The 15739-nt window shown below is 41.6% G+C and overlaps 1 protein-coding gene across 2 annotated transcripts in view; it reads left to right on the forward strand.

The window, feature by feature from the left end:
- dock5 (dedicator of cytokinesis 5) overlaps positions 1–15739 on the forward strand; it is a 54538-nt gene that overhangs the window by 32916 nt on the left and 5883 nt on the right. For both annotated transcript variants that reach the window (XM_079516507.1, XM_079516508.1), the window contains exons 29-47: positions 2214–2384; positions 2847–2947; positions 3087–3145; positions 3413–3567; positions 3682–3767; positions 4199–4355; positions 5297–5337; positions 6617–6707; positions 8778–8897; positions 9524–9613; positions 11069–11173; positions 11470–11611; positions 12090–12171; positions 12736–12820; positions 13001–13087; positions 13786–13962; positions 14600–14683; positions 15280–15417; positions 15667–15739. The exon at positions 15667–15739 is cut by the window's right edge and continues 103 nt beyond it. In XM_079516507.1, coding sequence (XP_079372633.1) covers positions 2214–2384; positions 2847–2947; positions 3087–3145; positions 3413–3567; positions 3682–3767; positions 4199–4355; positions 5297–5337; positions 6617–6707; positions 8778–8897; positions 9524–9613; positions 11069–11173; positions 11470–11611; positions 12090–12171; positions 12736–12820; positions 13001–13087; positions 13786–13962; positions 14600–14683; positions 15280–15417; positions 15667–15739 — 2044 coding nt within the window. The remainder of the gene's footprint in view (positions 1–2213; positions 2385–2846; positions 2948–3086; positions 3146–3412; positions 3568–3681; positions 3768–4198; positions 4356–5296; positions 5338–6616; positions 6708–8777; positions 8898–9523; positions 9614–11068; positions 11174–11469; positions 11612–12089; positions 12172–12735; positions 12821–13000; positions 13088–13785; positions 13963–14599; positions 14684–15279; positions 15418–15666) is intronic.

The raw sequence follows: 15739 nt of genomic DNA on the forward strand, positions 1-15739 counted from the left end.
TTAATCGCTGATCGCAAATTAATCGCATATTTTTTATCTGTTCTAAATTTACCCTAAACAGATATTTTATTTAAGTTTTTAACACTCTTATCAACATGGGCATAGACAAATGCTTTGCTTTATGCAAAAATGCATACACATACTGTCCAGAATGTTCAAGTAACAAGAGCATGGTGAAAAGAAAGGGAAAAAATCTGACCAAGTCAGAAATCAGCCAGATCTGATAGTCTTGGTTTGACTTGATTTGGACCCAATCGAGACGTCACTCCAGGTCCTGTCTCCTGACCGTGCTTGCTGGGAAGGAGCATGCTGACGGACATGGAGAGCTGTATCCTGACCTAAACGATACAGTATGTAGGCCATATAGGTAAAATAAATAATTATGCGATTCATTGCGATTAAAATAATTAATCACGATTAACATAACGGTGAGTTAATTGCGATTAATCGAGTTAACTTTGACAGCCCTAATATATTTGCATTTGTGGCGCTCCTTAAAGGGAGTACTGAATGCAATCTTGGAGGTGCGCTATAGAAGCCATACAATTCCAATTTGGGGATGATTTAGTTCATGATGTATGGTGTTTTTTGTAAGCAATAGTCCCAGCCCACAAATTTATGAAAGCAATGTATTACAGGCAAACTGTATGGAGTATCAAGACACAGTTTTTTGATGGTCAATATCACATGACTCGCTAGAACATTTGTGTCTGACGGTGACATTTGTAGCATTTGTAGTGCCATGAGTGTACTGTAAGTGAAATCACTTTTGGCTCTGTGTTGTTTGGAGGCCCTGTGTAATTCAAATATAGGGGAGATCGTACACTAAATTCATGATTTATTGCTTTTTTTCCTTTTTTTTGCGCTATACTGGCCAATAGGAGTGGAATATGACATATCTGACTAATAAATCTTGAGTGACCATAACTCCAGAGATAATCCCTATTTAGTATCTATTTGAGTTTTGGATAAAATCTGTAGTAGTAGCAAAATGTTTGTGTCATGTCATGATCCAAGGAATTCAGGGGAAAATGGAGAAATGTTCAAAGCCTTATGCTGAATAATCCATGCAGCACTCCAAATGATCTGCTCACGGCCACACACAGACACACACGGACAGACACACATATAGCTGCCCCGAGCCATTCCGGCCTGGTGGAGATAAAAACACACTTCTCGAGACAAACTAACGAAACTAATCGCTAAGAAAATAATGAATCGCTGCAGCCCATATAGTGTACTATAGTATATTATACAGTGTGTACATGCATACATTATTCCAGAGCCCCTGCAGCTCAGGAATAATTTGCCTATACACATCAGAGCCGCGCAGTCGATAGCTATTTTTTAAATTCTTGCTAAAGACTTATTTCTTTTCCCGGGCCTTCAGTGACAGTCGGCTGATGTAGCCCTGTTTTCACTCACTGGTGCTATTGTTTGTTTGTGCTTATTTCATTGTATGCTAATGTCTGCTTATATTGCATTGTTGCTCTTTGTTTTTTTTAACTTGTATATCACTTTGGTTGACCTGGTCATGTTTAAAAAAATGTAAAAGGTTGAGTTTGTGTGTGTGTGTGTATAATGATATTATATATGTTTGTATCTATGTGCGTGTATACAAACAAACAAATAACAGCGTTTCACCATCCAACCGATTTCATCCCCATTATCTTCCTCTTCTCATTTTGCGCTCGTCTTTATTTGACAAAGAATCACTCTATCCCACTTCTCAGTTCTTGTCTCTTATTTCTTATCCGTAGCACAATCTGCCTCGCATGATCATTTTAGGATCACAGGAACTATCTAGGCCCGCCATCTATTTTAGACTAACCTTTGTATTTCTTACTATATTGGCCTCTTGAAGTGTTAATGACCTAGGACATGAAGTTTATGCTACAGTTGTGTGCCTGTTCAAAGCCACACTGTATAAGTGTGTCAGCTTAAAAGGCCTTAAACATACCTCTGTGTTAAGCTGATTGCTCTTTCTCTGCCCTTGGGACTTCCTGATAGAGACATTCATCATGTTTAAGGGCCTGATTGTGAAACTCCTTACTATTGGTTTCTTTGTAATGTTTGCAGTCTCAGAATTTATTCAGGCTCGTTTTGCAGTTACACCTGTTCTGAGTCGGATAGTCTGGATGAGAATGCCAGCCTAAATGCCCGAAGCATAAGATGTATGTTAAACTAACTGCTCTCCCCTCCATTGCCTTCAGGACTTTCTCATGGAGACATTCATCATGTTTAAGGACCTGATGGGGAATGTCTTCCCCGCTGACTGGATGACCATGAACCTGCTGCAGATGCAGGTTTTCCGCAGGGCCATCAACCAGTACTCTGAGGTCCTCAACATGTACTTCCTAGACCAGGCTCACTTTGAATTGCAGGTATGTATGTATGTATGCCTCGCGATGCGACGCATTGTGAGCTTGTAGATCAGCAATTTTCAAATGGTCAAAAGGTATATAGGGCTTAAGTGGTTAATGTATGTTTTCTAATAATAATCAAAATCTACAAAGTAACTAGTAACTAAAGTTTTTGAATAATTGTAGTGATGTAAAAGTACCATATTTGCCTCTGAGATGTAGTGGAGACTGGAGTAGAAGTAAAGGTATTGGAAATTGGAATTACTCAAGTAAAGCACAAATACCTCAAAACAGTACTTAAGTAAATGTACTTAGATACTTTCCACCACTGTATGTATGTACTGTATGTGTGTATGTATGTTTGGATTATTTGCATTTCCCCTTATCCAACCTTCTTGGGGTAGAGGTTCTGATGAATTAGTAATCGAGAAAGGCAATGCTATGACAAGGTAATTATGTTTGAAAATCTGGCTCCCCTTGCAGCTGTGGAATCACTACTTTCATCTGACCGTGGCATTCCTCACCCACAAGTCACTGCAATTGGAATCCTTTTCTACGGAGAAACGGAATAAGATACTGAACAAGTATGTTTTTATTATTGGTTTCCTAGTCGTGCTAATATAATGTCACAATCACCCCTTGGGGCTTGGGGATCGATAAAGTGTATGTTAATTCATTCTCTATTTGACTGTTAAGTAACATTTAAATTTATTTTTTCTGCAGGTATGGAGACATGAGGAAAGTCACTGGATTTAAGATGGGGGATATGTGGTATAATCTAGGTGAATATTTTTGCACCCGTCCATTAAAAATATCGCACTCTCCAAGAGAGATTTGCGGAACTGTTTATTCACTGGCCAGCGGTAATAAGAATAATAACAAAACAATATTGTTTTACTGTCCAGTTTCACAGTGCCTTGTTGGTTTTGTTTACCGCTTTATTAGTTTTGTCTCATATTTATTGAGAAGTGAAGATGCAGCTTATTGCCTTCTGAAATTACACTGTGTGTGTAATATCCCTGGATGATTATACTGTGCATTTCTCTCAGGGCCCCACAAAATGAAGTTCATCCCTGCCATGGTGGGGCCCATTCTAGAGGCCACGTTGGTTCCAGAGCCTGAGCTGAGGAAGGCCACCATTCCCATTTTCTTTGACATGATGCAGTGTGAACACAATTTCAGCCCAGCACGCACATTTGAAACGGTAACTACAACTACAAAATAAAAATAAATAAAATGCCACTACTTTTTAATTGTGTCTGTGTTGATTATTAAAGCTGATAACAAATATGGGACCCCCTTTTTTTCACCCCTCCAGTTTGAGAACGAACTGATCACTAAGTTGGATCATGCGGTGGAAGGCGGACGCGGCGATGAACAATACAAACTTCTGCTTGAGAAGATGTAAGAAAGCTCAAACAGTTTTACTATGAAATGTATTTAATTGTAGTAATGAGAATTCATTTGACCAATATATATATATATATATATATATTTTTTTTTTCTGAAACCTAGGCTTCTAGGAGCCCATTGGTGCAGCTTGTTAAGTACCAGACATATACGGTACCTATAATCAATAGAAGCCCATCAGTGTTGCATGCCATTTCAAAAGAGAAACAGCAGGATTCGCCGCACGAATATGATGTGGTCGTTAACAGTAGAAGAGATGCACTTCCTCCCCTGTTGAGCTCTACTCTGAATGATCCATTTTGAGGACAAAACGACTTGGGCCGGCCGGGCGGCGCGTTGGGTTCTCTTCATTCTGCGCAGATTACTGGAGCACTGCAGACGCCACAGATACCTGTCACAGTGCTGGGTTCTCTTATGCTCTGCAGATTACTGGAGCACTGTCGGCGCCACAGATACCTGTCCCAGACCGGAGAGGAGCTGGCTCTGCTGCTCAGCAGCCTGCTGGAGAAACTGCTGGCGTACCGGACCATCACCCAGGACGAGAGCCCCGAGCACCGCATGAGCTGTACCGTTAACGTTCTGGTACGTATGACACACCCAGAGCACCACATGAGCTGCCCCGTTAACGTTCTGGTACGTATCACACACCCAGAGCACCACATGAGCTGCCCCGTTAACGTTCTGGTACGCAGTTGTGGAAGTACTGTACTGTAACTTTACTGGAGTATTTCCAGTTTTCAGTACTTTTACCTCTACTACCACTACATCTCAGAGGCAAATCCATCCATCCATCTTCAACCGCTTATCCGTAATCGGGTCGGGGGGGCAACAGCTCCACCAGAGTGTTACAGACTTCCCTCTATAGAGAGCAACATCAATGACTTCCTCCTGGGGGATCCCGAGACATTCCAAGGCCAGTGAGTCGATGTCTTTCCTCCAACTGCGCCTTGGTCTGCCCCGGGGTCTCCTCCCAGTGGGACGTGCCTCAAGGACCTCCCTAGGGAGACGCCCGAGAGGCATCCTAACCAGATGCCCGAACCACCTAAGCTGGTGAGAGGCACCTAAGCTCAGAGGCAAATATTATACTTTTACTCCACGACAATTATTTGAAAATTGTAAATTACAAAACGTACATTTACAACTTCATCCCTGCAAACCTTTTGGCCTTTCGAAAATAGCCAATCTACAAGCTCACAATGTGTCGTGATGCGACACATTGAGCTTGTAGATTTGCTATTTTTCAAAACGCCAAACGGGACATTCTACATAATGAGTGCTTTCTAATTTTGGTACTACATTTTGATACAGATACTTTTGTACGTTTACTCAAGTACTCAGAATTTTACTTGGTAAAGTATTGATAATTGTAAACATTTTGAGTAATTTTCCCACCACTTCTGTTACGGTCCACAGGCTGACTGGCCGGGGGTGGGGGCTACCAGTTAACCAGAGGTGTATACACCTACAGTAAAATGAGTAATAAATTAATGTTGAAGTGTATTTTTTTATTCCCTTTTTAATAGAACTTCTACAAAGAAAAGAAGAGAGAGGACATTTACATCCGGTGAGTGATGTGAACAAGCACACTGGTTGGCCACACAGTGGGTTGATATGAAACAAGCACACTGGTTGGCCACACAGTGGGTTGATATGAAACAAGCACACTGGTTGGCCCACAGTGGGTTGATATGAAACAAGCACACTGGTTGGCCACACAGTGGGTTGATATGAAACAAGCACACTGGTTGGCCACACAGTGGGTTGATATGAAACAAGCACACTGGTTGGCCACACAGTGGGTTGATATGAAACAAGCACACTGGTTGGCCACACAGTGGGTTGATATGAAACAAGCACACTGGTTGGCCACACAGTGGGTTGATATGAAACAAGCACACTGGTTGGCCACATAGTGGGTTGATATGAAACAAGCACACTGGTTGGCCCACAGTGGGTTGATATGAAACAAGCACACTGGTTGGCCACACAGTGGGTTGATATGAAACAAGCACACTGGTTGGCCCACAGTGGGTTGATATGAAACAAGCACACTGGTTGGCCCACAGTGGGTTGATATGAAACAAGCACACTGGTTGGCCACACAGTGGGTTGATATGAAACAAGCACACTGGTTGGCCCACAGATGGTTTGGAAATCGTACTCTCGTTGTGTGATCAAGTTGCTTTTTTGTACTTTTTTATTGAAATTTAAAATCCGTCATTTTACTTTTGCTTTACTCGATTTTTGATTATGTATCGTACTCTACAAGAGATAGTTATGCTGTTCTGTTATGGAAAAATCAGGAGATTCCATTGAAGTGTTTCTTTGAACCTCTTTCATCATAGCCTGGGAAGCATTTATTTTCGGGTTTATGATCCGGTCGGGAGCGGTGGTAACTTATGTCCTGTTGTACTCATCAGGCAGGAAACCACAAAGTGCACAAATTCCCTGTGATCAAGGTGCAAGGGCATCGTAATTTTAGGACCTACCCAATACAAGCCTTGATGTGGCGTATGAATCTGACAAGTAGCTCTTGGAATAGTTTCTTTGGTATATCCATATTTTATTCCAACTCGTAGCGACTAGCAAGACTAAAAACAAATGGGGGGACCAAAAAAAGCGACGCAGAAAACGCGGAAACCACATCTAGACCGGATCACACAGCAATTTAAAAACACAGATCAGGCTTGCTTACTTCCATCATAGTGCAGTCTTTTGAGAAGGATTGGTTGGAAGGATGTTGACCCACAACAAGTAACAGTACTGTACTTCAACTTGAGTAGGATATTTTGGCACTCTTTCCGCCCCTGCTTAACGGTATACTGTTCTCACAAACCAACCAGGTACCTTTACAAGCTGCGAGACTTGCACCTGGACTGTGAGAACTACACGGAGGCAGCCTACACTCTGCTGCTGCATGCTGAGCTTCTGGAGGTGAGCAGCTCTCCTATAGTCCAGTGCTTCCCAAACCTTCTAGCCCGTGACCCAAAGGAGACATCTGATGTCTCCCCGTGACCCAAAGGAGACATTTGATGTCTCCCAGGGACCCAAAGGAGACATTTGATGTCTCCCCGTGACCCAAAGGAGACATTTGATGTCTCCCAGGGACCCAAAGGAGACATTTGATGTCTCCCAGGGACCCAAAGGAGACATTTGATGTCTCCCTGTGACCCAAAGGAGACATTTGATGTCTCCCAGGGACCGAAAGGAGACATTTGATGTCTCCCAGGGACCCAAATGAGACATTTGATGTCTCCCTGTGACATTTGATGTCTCCCAGGGACCCAAAGGAGACATTTGATGTCTCCCAGGGACCCAAATGAGACATTTGATGTCTCCCTGTGACCCAAAGGAGACATTTGATGTCTCCCAGGGACCCAAAGGAGACATTTGATGTCTCCCCGTGACCCAAAGGAGACATTTGATGTCTCCCAGGGACCCAAATGAGACATTTGATGTCTCCCTGTGACCCAAAGGAGACATTTGATGTCTCCCAGGGACCCAAGCTAGTGAAAATACGCGTTTCAAGCTTGTAAATCGGCTATTTTCACTACTACTTAAACATTTGTTTTCTAATTTATGGAATTTATTTGCTTTTTCGTTGATTTCTTCATGACATTATATAGTATACAGTATATAACACACATGACTGAACATCCCACACCAGGACCAGGAGATGTTTCAGCTGTATACAGTATATAACACACATGACCAGGAGATGTTTCAGCTGTATACAGTATATAACACATATGGCTGAACATCCAACACCAGGACCAGGAGATGTTTCAGCTGCCTAACCTATACAGTATATAACACACATGGCTGAACATCCAACACCAGGACCAGGAGATGTTTCAGCTGCCTAACCTATACAGTATATAACACACATGGCTGAACATCCCACACCAGGACCAGGAGATGTTTCAGCTGTATACAGTATATAACACACATGGCTGAACATCCCACACCAGGACCAGGAGATGTTTCAGCTGCCTAACCTATACAGTATATAACACACATGGCTGAACATCCCACACCAGGACCAGGAGATGTTTCAGCTGCCTAACCTATACAGTATATAACACATATGGCTGAACATCCAACACCAGGACCAGGAGATGTTTCAGCTGCCTAACCTTTTGCTGTTATTAAGCCATTAAGACCTGAGGACCCGATTTCTACAAATGTCTTTTTAAATCCTGCCAGTTTTCTGAAAAACCTATGTTTCTGTCAGTGGTGCTCAAACCTTTTCATGTCGAGGACCCCCAGAATGATATGTATTTTTTGGCCGCAGACCCAGAAGCAAATATTTTAGGGTGCACGATTATGAAATTATGGCTGATATCCGATCTCCGATTATTTACAGGGTCATATCTGCCGATACCGACTCTGACCGATTCCGATATTATACAGAGGACCACAATGGGGAAAAAAGCCTAGGCCCTAGGGGCTTGGCCCAAAGCCTGTTAATACAGTATTCAATCAATCAATAAATAGCCTATACTCTTTTCCAAGGGTCTGTTTTCACAACTGAATGACTACTGAATGAGATGAGTACACAAATTAAAGTTTATTTTTACTTAAGATTCTACACCATATTTGATTTGGCTTTTGTTCTAGACTAGAGGTACAGTACTAGACACCTTTGATTTATATTGAACTCATTGATGAATTTTTACATTTTTCATTTTACTTTATTTTTGCTATTTTAATCTGGATTATTTTCAGACCAATCCGATAACGATATGGCATTTTTATGGCCGATTCCGATTATGCTACTGATTATATTGTGCATCCCTAAAATATTTGAGTCAAAAATGTTTGCTGGGAAAGGATATACATGTATATTCAAAGATTTGCACACATTTTCACTATTTTTCAACAGCTAATGTAATACTGGTTCAAGTGACACAGATGCGTTCCAGGTCTTAATGAATTAAAATGGTAGTAACGCTGCCCGTCTAAATGTTGAATGTCTAGTAATGTGTTTCCTGTCCCTGTCAGTGGTCTGACAAGCCATGTGCGCCCCATCTGATACCCCGTGACGGGCAACACATATGGACCCAGCAGGAGCTGAAAGAGAGGCTCTTTCAGGAGATCATGTGCTACTTAGACAAGGGCAAGGTAAGCATGAACCATTTTTAAACCGTTCTTGACCGGGATCCTCTAGTGCCTAGACATCTATACTTGGTCCGTTCTTTTTTCTCTTTACACCAAATATCTTCACAGAAAAGAGCCAATCTACAAGCTCACCACGCATCGCACTGCAATCTCTATTTTCATCGAATGTTTGCATATCTTTGCAGAATGTTATGACATGCCCAGAATTGGGATGCCAGGGTTCACTAAAACACATTTTTGATCTGAGCTGATATCTAGGTGTTGTTTTGAGAAGGAGAGTTTTCATGGCCTTTTCATGACCTTTTAACTTCCCAGCCTACAAACCTCTTGCAGAACATGAAGGAGGCTACTGTCACAAGAGCTAGTCAGAATTAACTATGCTGCTCTTTGGATGCATTACAACCATATTTCACTTGTTGACTTACTACAGAGCTTCTTGCCAGTTGTTTCATTTATTTATTTTTGCACTTAACAACCTGGCAGCGTGTGTGCGTGCGTGTTTTAACTGAGGACTGCCCTTAGAGACTGACAGATGGGGCATCATCACACTATGCTGTTTTCTCTTCTCATTTAAGTTTCATGTGGGTTTTTTTTAATCCGCTAATTGAGCAGCGCACATGTCTTTTCAGATGTGGGAGAAGGCCATAGAGATGGGAAAACAGTTGGCCAAGATGCATGAGATCCACATGTTTGACTACATGGAGCTCAGTCAGCTGCTGGTAAGAACACCTATTCATAGTAATGGTAAATGGTGCATTTATATAGCGCCTTTATCCAAGGCGCTTTACATAGATTGTGCATTGCATTCACCCATTCATACACACACATTCATACACCGATGGCGGAGGAAACCATGCAAGGCACCAACCTGCTCATCTGGAGCAATTAGGGATTCAGAGTTTTGCTCAAGGACACTTCGACACTAACTCTGGGGGAGCCCAGGTTCGAACTGGGAACCTTGTGGTTCCCATCCGGCCACTCTACCCCTGAGCCACTGCCGCCCTCTAGTAGTATATACTAATTAGCAGTGGTGGAAAAAGTACTCAAATGTTTTACTTAAGTAAAAGTATCAATATGGCAATATAGAAATACACCGTTACAAGTAAAAGTCCGAAATTCAACATTTACTTGAGTAAAAGCACAAAGGTAGCACAATCTGCCATGAAGTTGTACAAAAGTAGCACAATCTGCCATGAAGTTGTACAAAAGTAGCATAATCTGCCATGAAGTTGTACAAAAGTAGCACAATCTTGTATCTAAATAAGTTTGACTGAACGAAAGCTACAGTATAGTATTGTCCTGTAAGGAGAGATTTGGTATGCAGACAGTGTTTGCCAAAAATAAATAAATATACGTAAGAAAATGCATGCCTAGAGTCAATAACTCAAATCTGTGCTAAAGTTAATCGACGGTAGTGCAAATGCAAAGTTCTTATACAAGCAATTCGTACTACGTGATTTTCGTTTTATGTGCAAACTATACACGAGAAGACGTTTCATAGTAATTAGTCTGTTGCTTTGGGATATTCAGTAAACATAATGCATAAATTAAAAATATATACAAAAACGAATGCACATAACTAAACATGTAGACGGTCTCAGTGAGTGGACTCTTTTCGTGGGATGGCTTAAACACAGCTGAAGTTAATCACATTAACTTTGAAAGACACACTGGGTTGTATTTTCAATTAGGTGTTTCTGTGTGCCAGCAAAGACTGGTCTTGTACAGGAGCCGTCTATGATGCACCCGGTAACTCGATTTGTCTTAACATCACATACTGTAACATCACTCCTAGTTTAGACTACACTGGCATGTCAGTTTGTCCAAGCCAATGTAAAAAAAAAAAACTCCAGGAAATGGGAAAGAGATAAGAGTTGCTGTCAGAATTGTGTGCAATCCCTTTTAGCCAACCCAGTTCCACACACAGACAGACGGCGCCTGCTGTGGCAGTGGTCTGAGCTGGTTTATGTGCACTCTTGATAAAACCTCTGTCTGTTAATGATCCAACCTGATCAGATCAAACTGATCCACACAGGTCCTCGCCTGAATTTCAGAAAATTGTGTTCCTTTGAGCTCAACAATAAGCTTTCATTGTTGCTAAATAATACATAAAAATATCTGTAATAAACATTTCTTTGTTCCATTACATCCCATTTCTCTACTGCCATGCACAGAAACAGCAAGCCCAGTTCTATCAGAACATAATGCATGCTATGCGGCCCCAGCCGGAGTACTTTGCTGTTGGATACTATGGCCTTGGTTTCCCCTCTTTCCTCCGGGTAAGGCAACCTTATTTTCAAAGAAAATAATTAGTGGAAATACTGTAAGTCTTTTGAGGCTCTTCTTATCCAGTGAGTTGGCTTTTTCAAATGCTACTCGGGGCAAGGTGCAATACAAGTCATACAGTAGATGTACGTATGCCACTGCTTTCGAAAATTCTATATTATTATCCTGTCAACCAGAAGATTGCCAGACTTATATTTTGTATAATACAATGTAATACATGTTGACGTGTAATATTCTATTCATATGTAAATAATATATAATGTTCCCTAATATGAATGTGGTGCTGCAGAACAAGATCTTCATCTACCGAGGTAAGGAGTACGAGTGGCTGGAAGATTTCAGCCTCAAACTGCTCTCCCAGTTCCCCATCGCCGTGCGGATGACCAGCACGGCGCCCCCTGGTGACAACATCGTCAACTCCCCAGGACAGCGTATCCTTATATTAGACTTGGCGGCACACAAAAACTTTAATGTGTTTACTTGTGTTATATCAGAACATAATGCATGCTATGCGGCCCCAGCTGGAGTACTTTGCTGTTGGATACTATGGCCTTACATTTTGTTTTATTGCCCTGAATATGATGACATAAGATAAATACTGGTTAATTAACAAGATGTCTTCTATCTGTGGGGATTTCCTTGAGTTAAATGATTCTGAAAATATGGAGATATCTTTTGCTAAAGGAGCTTTTGTTGTGGCAGATTTCATTCGTCAAGCTTGGGAGAGAAGACAGAATACTCTGTATAACTCTGTATAACTGGCAACTGCTCCCTGGCACCCTTTTCACATTGGCCTATTATAGTGCCACCAGGAGGCCACAACCTGACCTGCCCCTAGTTTAATATTAAGATGCCCCAGCTGGATGCTGACTCCTCGAGCCTATTGTGTCCTTAACTGAACCACAACAGACATCCAGTGCTTTTGCGTCAAGCCGGTTCTCACGTTGCCACAGCAGTTCAAGGACAAGGGGGTTCCGGAGCAGATATTAAAGTACGCAATAGATGACTTGACGTGATGATGATTTATTTTCTCATAATAAAGATCCCTGAATAATATGGCCACGGTATGGCGCCTGGTTGGATCTAATACACTGGGTTCCCTAACACTGGGACAGGACCCATTTGTAGGTCGCAGACACTTTTTGTATGGTTCCCTTTATTTTAGTTTTTGTTTCCTAAATTTAGTTTTTTGTTATTATTTAAAAACATTTTCACAAAATATTCCCCCCCAAAAAAGCGAAACTGTTTCATGAATTAAACCAAAATTCAATGATTCTTTTTAAAATAACTTCATGAAGAAATAAAATAAAAATCTTAAGAAATTCCATAAATTAGAAGAAAATAACTATAGTGAAAATAGCCGATCTACACGCTCACAACATGGCACGAAGCGATGTATGGGTCCCCGGGAGAATGTCTAATTTCTGTTTTTGGGTCGAGGGCTAAATAGTTTGGTAATCACTGATTCTAATTGTCCCCTCTTTCCTTTTCCTCTCTTTTCTCTCAGCTATTACAGATCCAATAAACTCTTCCTTTTTCCTCTTTTCTCTCACAGCTATTACAGATCCAACGAAGTGGACCAGTTCCAGTATTCTAGACCCTTCAGGAAAGGGGAAAAGGACCCCGACAATGAATTTGCAGTGAGTAATGTGTTTATTTTTTCATAAACTGGCGTGAGTGCACGATGAAGAAAGGATATCGTATCTACCATTACTACTACTCCCATCCAACACGGCCTAACACTGGAGATTGATTATTAAACTTGTTAAATTATTACAGCCTCGTGTGTTGAATAATTCTATCCTGTCTCCACTCCACAGACCATGTGGATCGAGAGAACAACCTACATTACCGTCTATCGCTTCCCAGGAATCCTGAAATGGTTCGAAGTGAAATCTGTCTCTGTGGTAAGAAGAAGCGATGTCAAAAGCCTTCTTACTCGTTTTAATACAAATCTCAACTTTTCTCCGTTCTCTCGCCCTTTTTTCCTCTTCCTCTGTTATCTCTCGTCATTTATCGTCAATTCATTGTCACCGCTTTCTTATATGGAGTATACAGCGGTCTACGAACATGTTGGCTGATGCCATACCCTAGCCGATACTACATGCAACAATTTTCATCAAGCCCAGGCATTATTTAACTGATCTATATATATATATAGAGTGGTCCAGAGCCAAAAGCCAAATCCCACCCGTCACAACACACATCGTAAGTAACATCTGGTTCCGTTTTTTGGATCCTTCAAAGTAAGGGTTGCACAGGAAAAATGCTGGTGGTCAACGGGTAAAGGAATGAATTATTGCTGGCAGGAAACAGGAAAAGTGTTAAGTACTGTACGTACAGTTTTGAAGTATCTTTTACTTTACTTGAGTATTTCCAATTTCCAATACTTTAACTTCTACTCCACTAAATCTTGGATCCAAATATTGTACTTTTACTTTATTGTCCACTACATTGATTTGAAACTTTAGTTACTTTGTAGATTTTCATGATTATTACAAAACGTACATTAAGCCCTATATACATTTCGGCCATATTTGAAAATAGCTGATCTACAAGCTCACAAACTAAAACAACTAGTACTTTCTTCACCACTGCCTGTCAGGAGGAGAACAGTCCCTTGAAGAACGCTGTGGAGACTATGGAGCTGGCCAATGAGAAGCTGAGCAACCTGGTGCAGCAGCAGGCCTGTGACCCCTCTCTGCCCGTCCACCCTCTGTCCATGATGCTCAATGGCATCGTTGACCCCGCCGTCATGGGAGGCTTCTCCAACTATGAGAAGGTTTGCTTTTTTCCAGGTTGTTTGTCACGGTTGTTTCAGAACTCGTGGTTCTGAAAATGTTTCATGAAGAAATAGCAGATACTATAGCAACATACGAAGCTGAAAATAGTAGCTAGAGAGGATATTCAGAATTCAAAAGTCCATTATACGTATATAGAGGGTTATACGCATGCATAAAGTGAGGGGCAAATTGAGTGGCAAATTGAGTTTAAAGTTGTTTAATGCAATCAGATGGGACTTTTTTTTTCAAGTTTCTTTTCATGAATAGACATCGTTGTGTATAGGATTCTTGGGAGATCTGAATATAATGTATAATTTGGTAAATGATTGTACATTAGGTAGTTAGACCAACTTTTTCATAAAGAATCACAATTAATCAGACAGTAGCTCTTCTGTTTATTTGGAAGTAAATGCTAGTGATCACAACACACTCCTGGCTCTCATGAACCTTACAGTAGGTGTGATTGCTCTGGCTTGTTTTGTGTAGTAAATAATTTAATTCATAAAGTTAGACAGAGAGTGTCCTTGTAGTTACGCTCTGGTAACCTGGAACTGCTGCCCGAAGCTGTATTTGTTAGTATTTACGTTATCCTAAAATGCTACTTAACTTCCACAATATTTTATCCCATCTCTAAAGGCATTTTTCACGGACACCTACATTCACGACCACCCGGAAGACCTCGAACAAATTGAGGTCCTCAAACATCTTATCGCCCTGCAGGTAAATCCGCTGACTCCGCTGTCGGCCTTGAACGCTAGAACATGTTTACTATTGGATAATTTATACTCTTTGTACTACGATGTCCTGCGAAGTCACAGGACACTGTACAAGCGGTGAGAGCTTGTAGATCTGCTAAATCACTGTTTCCCAAACAGTGGGTCGGGACCCATTTGTGGGTCGTGGACAAATTGTTTGTTTCCTACACTTGGTTTTTGAGTGGTGCAACCACTCCAAGGAACAGCTTTGTCCCTATGGGACTAGTCTATTTGACTATGTTACTATGTTTAGAGTACCAATAGGGGGTGCTGTTGCACCACTCGCTTCAGACTGGTCTGATTTCTTTTCATGAATTGATAACAAAATCCAATGATTTTTTTCAGTAATGTCATGAAGAAATGTAAGAAATTCCATAAATTAGAACAAATATTTGTGAAAATAGCTGATCTACAAGCTCACAACGTGTCACTTCGCGACACGTTGAGACTTGTATTTTCAGTAGTTTGTGTCCCGGGGCGAATATCTAATTTCTGTTTTGGATCATGGGCTGAAAAGTTTGGGAACCACCGTCAGCTAAATTACCCCCGTTCTCCCCTTAGATTCCTGTATTGGCAGATGGGATTCGCATCCACGGGGAGAAGTCGACGGAGGAACTGAAGCCCTTACACACCCGCATGGTGACTTGCTTCCAGGACATGCGGGAGAATGTTGAGAAGCATTACGGCGTCATAACCTTGGTCAGTTGCCAGCCGCAAACTCAATTTAATGTACAAGGGTGCCAACTCAAGCTATTGGCTCCCTTGCCTCCCTATCAAACTCCTCTCATTCAAAGCGGAGTGTGCATTATATTGGTGCGGGGCCATAAATCTTCCTCTCTAGGCAGTCTGTTGTGGACCAGTGTTTTGTGCCCGTCACTCTGTGCTCCTCTCCTGCCAAGTTCCCTCAACGATGTTTAATCCTATTTGTGTGTCCCTCCCCCAACCCAGCCCTGCTCGCTGGCGGAGAAAAAGAAGAGTCGCGTGGGCTCTGTGGTGATGCCCTACATCATGTCCTCTACTC

Source organism: Electrona antarctica, assembly GCF_951216825.1.
Source record: "Electrona antarctica genome assembly, chromosome: 12".
NCBI lineage: Eukaryota > Metazoa > Chordata > Actinopteri > Myctophiformes > Myctophidae > Electrona > Electrona antarctica.